Source organism: Sinocyclocheilus anshuiensis, unplaced genomic scaffold, assembly GCF_001515605.1.
Source record: "Sinocyclocheilus anshuiensis isolate Anshui unplaced genomic scaffold, SAMN03320099.WGS_v1.1 scaffold2170, whole genome shotgun sequence".
NCBI classification, from domain to species: Eukaryota; Metazoa; Chordata; class Actinopteri; order Cypriniformes; family Cyprinidae; genus Sinocyclocheilus; species Sinocyclocheilus anshuiensis.
The window spans coordinates 270,043-278,063 of NW_015558572.1; the positions used below are offsets into that span (position 1 = coordinate 270,043).

General features: G+C 38.6%; 1 protein-coding gene across 1 annotated transcript in view; it reads right to left on the reverse strand.

Annotated features, from left to right (window-relative positions):
• Positions 1 to 548: 548 nt before the first annotated feature.
• LOC107679651 (ER membrane protein complex subunit 2-like) overlaps positions 549 to 8,021 on the reverse strand; it is a 37,025-nt gene continuing 29,552 nt past the window's right edge. Inside the window, exon 11 of the mRNA XM_016475268.1 lies at positions 549 to 1,307. Within this exon, the coding sequence (XP_016330754.1) occupies positions 1,221 to 1,307 (87 nt within the window). The 3' untranslated portion in view covers positions 549 to 1,220. The remainder of the gene's footprint in view (positions 1,308 to 8,021) is intronic.

Here is an 8,021-nt window from a genome sequence, read left to right on the forward strand (position 1 = left end):
GAGAAAAACTCACATTTATGCATTCAAAGTGCTTTTGTTTTAATTACCGCCTGAGCTTTTCTGATGGTCTTGCTGTAACTGAAGGGCACGAGTCCCAGTCCGATTGTCGGGAGTGAGAGACAGCCTGCTGCTCAGCCTTCTTTTAATGGGAAGTTCTGTTGCTCTTAAGTATTTCAGCAGATCCCCGCAGCTGCCCAATGGGGTAGCGTGAAGCTGGGGCATTATCGCTTCTTGAAGTCTTCTGAGGGCACATTATATGACCATAGTAATGGCGATTATTATCCTCTTTATTGCTATTATCATTCAGTGGTCCAAGGGTGGTCTGAACAGGCTTCTAACCGCTCATTAGCTTACAGCGGCACGGAGAAGAGCTGATCTTTGAGCAGGGTGATTGAAAACAACAAGTCGAAACATTCCTAGAAAACAGGGCAAGACAGAAAAAAAATTATCCTTTTAAATCTATGCATGAAACAGATAATTGATCAATGAAGACCCACCAAAGTATTGTTATAGTTAGTTATAAAAATGCAGTCTTTTATTTTGCTGAAAAAGAAACAGGTTCTTAGCTGATCTTCCAGTTGTGCGATTTAAAACGACTAGTCAAAACATTCCAAGAAAACCGGACGAGACAGAAGAAATGCTCCTTGGATTTCAATGCATGAAACAGACAATTGATCAATGAAGACCCACCAAAACATTGGTATGGTTAGTCAAAAAATGCAGTCTTTTATTTTGCTAAGAAAGAAACTGATTTTTAGCTGATCTTCCAGCTGGTTCCTTTATTTTGCTAAGATCAGTCATGACATCAGTTTCTTGCACATACAGTAAGTACATTTCCATCTTCTCTCAGTTTACTCTCTAATTGAACCCTTATAAACTACAAGAACTGACCGAACTAGAAACATTACATAGATTTTCCTTTTCATGCTCACTTCCATCGCAGACGCATTTGATTCCACCAATCGACCCAACGATAAGCTCTTAATAATAAATAAAGGAGTGCTGAAGGTTGAATCGAGAAACTGTGTGGATTGGTTCTGGGTGTCTAATGCCTACCCGGAGACCTCAAAACAATACAAAGATGGATGAGCTGATATAGAGGTGGTTGGGTTGGGTGGTCTGGTCTGTGGGTGGTGGTGGTGGTGTACTCTAGTGAGCAGAGAGAGCTGCCATGGTGTTGTGGTGACAGAGATTGTGGGAAGGGGGGACAGAGCTGAGGTTTAAGACATGGTGATCTGCATGGACTCCAACATTTCCTCCACCGCCTTCACCGAGCATTTGTTCTCTTTCTTCCCACGGCCCGCCATCTAGGAGAGACAGAGAGAGGGGTTGATGAAAGGACATCATTCCATTTACAATGTTTTTGGACATATTACGTTTTAACACAAACACTGTGGCGCGTCAGACTCCATGACATACTAATGCTAAAAGATAAAGTATTTGCGCTCAATTTCTAAATCTCCTTGCAGGAGCTGCACTCATAAAACACTTCAGACTTGTTCTAAGAGGGTGAAGAGTACGTAATGACCATCATTACAAATCTTTGAAATTTAAAGCCCTATCCTGGGGTGCCTAAATTAGAAAATGCACCTATTACACCTAGTACATGGGATATTTTAATATTGTATTTCCTGGAGACTCCCTAGTACACCCTTGAAGCAACCTAGGGTTGTGTTAATGTGCTAGAGTACTCATAAACTTTGACAAAATTAATTCTGTGCATTTAAACTTGTTCTGTCTCTTTCAGGAAAACCAAGCAAAAACTGATGAATTGTGTTGCTCTGTGCCTAGCAAGTACTCTATTCTAACCATTAGGCAGTCATGGCCTAATGGTTAGTGGGTCTTACTTGTACCCCAAAGGACACAGGATTGAGTCTCGGTACCGGCAGGGATTGTAGGTGGGGGGAGTGAATAACCAGAGCTCTCTTCCGCCTTCAATACTACAACTGAGGTGAGACCCTTGAGCAAGACACCGAACCCCCAACTGCTCCAGGGGCGCCACAGCAAAAATGGCAGCCCACTGCTCCGGGTGTGTGTTTATGGTGTGTGTGTGTGTGTGTGTTCACTACTCACTGCTGTGTGTGTGCACTTGGATGGGTTAAATGCAGAGCAGAAATTCCGAGTATGTGACACCATACTTTGGCCTACACGTCACTTCAAATCACATTTCTTGGCTCTAACTAAAGCTTATTAGCTATAAGTATTTTATGTTTTAATTTAATTAACACAAATCAACCTGCAACTTCATTTTCAATTTTAGCTCCACTGAAAATCAAACTTACTGGCTCAAAAATAGTTAAAATGGTGATGACGCATTTTATCTGCACTAGTAGAGTAATTGAGATGCCACCGCAGATCTCTCTTCGTCTCTCCTTGTTCGCCCTATGAGAGTAAAAGGATTGGAGGGATACTACGGCCTAATGAGTCACCAACTTACAAGCTCACTCACAAAGACCCATTAGCCGACAGCGCCCATGGCCAAGCATACTTACTTACACCCTCTTGCCACATTCGCCTGTGACTCATCTGCTAAGAGTCCCTGTGCCTCGCTCAAACTGGACAAATTGAGCATATCGGCCAAAGCTCACTTCTCTATCCTCCCCTCCAGCATTTGACATAATAAGCCAATCCATTATCCATTAAAGGCTGTGCTTTCTGTTTCTCCTCATTAGTCACGTCTGACGTCTGTGACGTGTCCCTATCACCACAGCAACTCTGGCTGAAGCAGCAGTTGTGTTAGGTGTTTTGGAGGAAATTAAGAGGTCAAGGTTTGGCTGCCTAGCATAACCCCGTTAACCCCTGCTGGTAGATGTTGTAACTACACCAAAAATGAGCATCATGATGATTGACCAAAATATGAGAAGAAAAAACACCATAGGAAACTGTTTTTTTTTTTTTTTTTTTTAAGATAAATATCTTGTTTCAAACAAAAAATTAACTGTGACACCAGTAAACTGAAGCAATTAGTTAGCGGGTTAATGAACTCATCCAATATATATATATATATATATATATATATATATATAGAGTGGGCAGGGAGAGTACACAAAACATTTCAAACTCCATCATAGAGCTGATTACACGACTAACACGGATCTTACTAGACGTTAATGGGTTTAAGAGTCTTCAACTTCGTCAGAAACGCTAATGGCTCTGCTCTGCTCCAGTCTTCTAATAGCACCAAGAACAACAGATGACAAACGAACACACAGAAAGGAAAATTCTGGGTTCTAAACAAGTTAAAACGAAAATTCTGTTATCATTTACACACCCTCATGTCGTACTAAAGCTGTATGACTTCTGTGGAGTATAAAAGAAGATATTTTGTTTTTTTATTTTTTTATTTTTTTATATATATATATATATATATATATATATATATATACATATACATATATACAGTAGTCAAGATTTGAAGTGAATCAAAAGAGTTACACAAGATCCTAACACAAGGTTTGTGTATATATATATATATATATATACACACACACACACACACACCATCTAACACACCCCATTCAACTCGTCAGCTCATTAGTATAGACTTTAAAACCTGAAATGGGTCAAGAAAGGTAAAGAGTTGTAAGAAAATACGATGTGTGTAAGATCTGTGTCATGTTCAGTAGCAGCAGTAGCAGCTCTTAAAGCAGCCAAGGATTCAAGGATTCAACTATATTTAATTTAAAATGTAGTGTTTGATAACTTTATTCAATTTCTGTTTATTTCCTACTTGCTGAAGGGCACAGGTAAATATGAAATTTATTATAATGGGTTTATGTGAATATTAAATTAGATTATTAGTTGAAGTCTAAGATAAATTAGTTATTTTTTTAAGTCTAAAATATTTTTTAATTTGGTAGCTCTCAATTATACTGTAATGTTGATTGGCCAGTCAATGGTTAAATATTAGGAAACATTATTTCTGATACATCAGTAGTATTGGCATCAGTGATACTCACCTTAAGTCATAAATACAATGCCATTAAACAAATATTTAATATATACTGCCTTTATTTTGTTTCAACATTAATTTGAAGATTAAATGTAAAATTATTGCAATATAAAAGCAAATTTAAAAATGTTAATGTTAGGTGAGATTAATCGCGATTAATTTCAGAAAAAAAATGATTAATTAGTTGTTGTTTTTTTAATTGATTGACAGCACTGATATATACACACACACACACACACACACACGATTTGACCTTTCAAAATTTGGGGTCTGTAAGATTTTTTAATGTTTCAGAAAGAAGTCTCTTATGCTCATTCAGTCTGCAAAATGCAGTAAAAACAGTAAAAATGTGAAATATTACAATTTAAATAACATTTCTATTTTAATATATTTTAAAATGCTATTTATTCCAGTGATGGCAAAGCTGAATTTTTTTTAGCAGCAATAACTCTCTTAACACTTCAGTCTTCAGTTATTCTTCAGAAATCCTTTCAATATGCCGATTTGCATATATGCCCCACGCAAAGATGTCAGATTTCAAATTGTGCCAACTGAAAAACTGCCATTGACATGAATGGGAATGCTAACTGACAACTTTCTCCAGGTATTCTAGACCACCTTCGAGGAAACATCTACATTGTAATGGGCTGTGGGTGCGCTTGTAGAAGGAAGGAGCCAGCCATCCCAATGAACTCATTGGGCAAACAGAAAGAAAGCACACAAAGCATGGCCGAGAACATGGCAGTGCCGTTTCTTAGCTTCGCAGTGCAAGTAATTAATGGGTCCCGCTGGACATGTACACATACAGAGAGACAAATGTTCTTTTCTTACTGGGAAACATCACTAGATTAACGGAGCTGATATGTGGTCTGTGCCAGGCTGCCGTTCCCAGCATTCTCACAAAATCCCCACATTGTTGCACAATTGAGCTGTGTGGTTTCTTTTGAATGATGGATTCCATCACGTTTTAGACGAGAGCAAAAGTCAAGGGCATCTACAAAGGGCACAGAGGACTACTCGATGTTCAGCAGTCCAAGCATATCATGCATTTCAAAGCAGTTAGACATGTAAACATGCTGACTCAATGCCAATGTTTTCATGTTTGCACTGATTGTGGCAAACACGTGGTGACTGGGTAATTGCGATTACTCACTCATGAAATAAAGCAATATGTGTGCGCCTTTTGTTTCTGAGTGTTCTATGATGGTTCGACCCTGTCGTATCACTCAATCTGCTGTGACTGAGGGCTATGGCATTACGCATCAGAAGCCCTCTGTTGCACCCTAATTCATCAGCGAAGTGAGTCATCTGTCTATATGACTATTATGAAACGTGGACTGACTCAGGCTTTGACAGCCGCTGTGGCTGAGTGATATCAGCAGTGAATTATTAGCCCTATATTGAGAGAGAAGAATGAAGTTAATGTATTTATGCTCAAAGTCAAACACAGAAAGCACTAAGAGGAAAAAGGAGTGAGTTGAGTAGAAAATGTGCCATCAAATTCAATTCGAATAATTGTCTGAGGACGTCAACCATGGCCAGAAAGTGACTTGCCAGTACCATCAAATAAAGGCATGCAAACCAACAAAGTGTGGAGGCACCGTTAACCTCCAGAAGACCTCATCAATCAAAGCTACTCTGCTAAAGGGTGACTCAACTTCTCTTTGAAAGACCTCAGAAGATCTTCAAAGCAAGGAATACAACAGGTTATGCTGACCTCCCAATACAACCAAGGTGCTTTCAGGTACAGTGAACAAGGTTTAGGATAAATGGCTTATTCTGAACAGCCTTGGGTTAATTCCTTAGTGCATATTCAAAGCCGTTTCACCATATCTGCGTCACTAGAGGACACACATGATTCTAGCACAGCATTTCAAGGTTTCAGCCTTCTCTTATAAGCAACATCAAAGTCTTTGACTCATTGTGTATGTCAAAAAAAATCTGTGTATCATATGCAATACCTCCCAAGCACCAACACTGTCAGCAGATATCTTGTTTTGACAAAACACTGTACAAAACACCTTGTCTTAAAGTTGCACGAAGTGACTATCAATCAGCCAATCAATCAAAACGTATTTTATGTTTAAAATAAAACCAAATGGAGCATGATTTCTTTCCAATGAGATTTCACTGTGGGAGGGACTACCAGGCATAACGTGACAAAAATAGGAACTAAGCACAGTCACAAAGTCTTGACGCATAATGCTGCTGATGCTATGGTTAGGACACGGTGTCAGAATGACTGCCATCCATAAGCAATGACGTTCTCGTGAGTAAAGTCTCTCCTGAGGCATACAGATCAGTAAATGGGAGGAATCTAGAAAGCTACTGATGATTGTGTGAAGCAAGACAGAAGGAACGAAAGGAACATTAATATCCGTTATTGGGTGGTCTGGAAATTCCAACAGAAACCCGGCCAAGTTTTAAACCACCCTGAGGCTAGTTACTTTTGAAAGTGGAAAACAGTCCTTGGATGTTTAATTCTGTGAAAGACATTTAAAAAAGAAACAATGCACATTTTATTGGCCCCTTTAGCATTAATGGCATAGCTGACCCAAAAATGAAAATTGTCAATATTTACTCATGTCCAAACCTGTATGACTTACTTTCTTCTGTAGAACACAGAAGATATTCTGAAAAAGGGGTCTCAGTATTATAAAAGTCAAATGAATCCAAAGTTGTTTTGGACCTCATTGCCTTCGTATGGACAACAGTTGAAAGATTCTTTAAAATGTATTTTTTGTGTGTTCTATAAAAGAGTGAAAGTCATGAGGGTGTGTAAGTGATGACAGTTTTCATTTTTGGATGAACTATGCCTTTAATGGCAAGATCTAGTTTATTCTGATCAGACTGCTCTTGTGGTAACCCCTCTTTGGAACGGAGATGCCCACCAACATGTCAAAGGAAGGAGGCTCCATCAACAGTGTGTGACAGGAGCCCTCCAACCGCACAGAAAACACTCCAAGGGTACACTTGTGTGTGTGTGTGTGTGTGTGGCCCCTGATGGCCCTACTTGCTGACTAAGAGCCCCTTTATTACACTTTTAACTGTCAATCCTTAAAAAAGCAATGTACATCACCCTGATGGCAGTTAAGATTTCTTATATAATATTTACGCTCTGTGTACCATGGCAACAGTATAAACCGCTTTAGTGATACCATGCGTGCTGCACTTCACATTTTCCTCTCTTCTGCTATCATTATTGCCTCCCTTTGCAGCCGTGGTGTGCGCGCTGCATATTTTCCCCTTGCTAACTCCCGAGGCCTGTTGTTTGGCACCAGCTGTTCTGCTTCATAGGGATAGCGGTGCTTTAGCATGCAGACATAGAAAACAGCTGCGTAACACAATGCCAGGCCCTGTGGGCTTAAGTCAACACATTAGCTGCGCTCTGCCCAGGCACGCGTGTTCAGCACAGACCCAGCGTGAAGGTAATGTTTTTGAAAGAAGTCTCTTAAGCTCACAGAGGCTACGTCTAGTTAGTATCAGAACAGTAATACTATGAAATACTGTTTTCTATTTTCATATACAGGTGCATCTCAATAAATCAGAATGTCGTGGAAAAGTTCATTTATTTCAGTAATTCAGCTCAAATTGTGTACATATTAAAATTCCAGTGATAGCAAAGCTGAATTTTCCGCAGCTAATACTCCAGTCTTCAGTGTAACAGAAAGGATTTTAATATATTGATTTGGTGCTTAAGTAACTTTTCTTATTATTGCTGTGATACTTTTTTTTCAGGATTCTGTGATGAATAGAAAGTTCAAAAACACATCATTTATTTGTAATAGAAATCTATTGTAACATTATAAATGTCTTTACTGTCACTATTGATTTAATATGTCCATGCTGAATACAATTATTTAAAAAAAAAATCTGTAAAAAAGTAATAAAAGTACAAAAAAATGCTGACTCCAAACTGACTTAAACAGAAGTATATAATACATAATATAATGTGTAATTTTAAATATTATATATATATATATATATATATATATATATATATATTAGGGGTGTTCCGATTGATCGGCTACCGATCACTATTGGCCGATAATCACGTTGGGATGGTTGA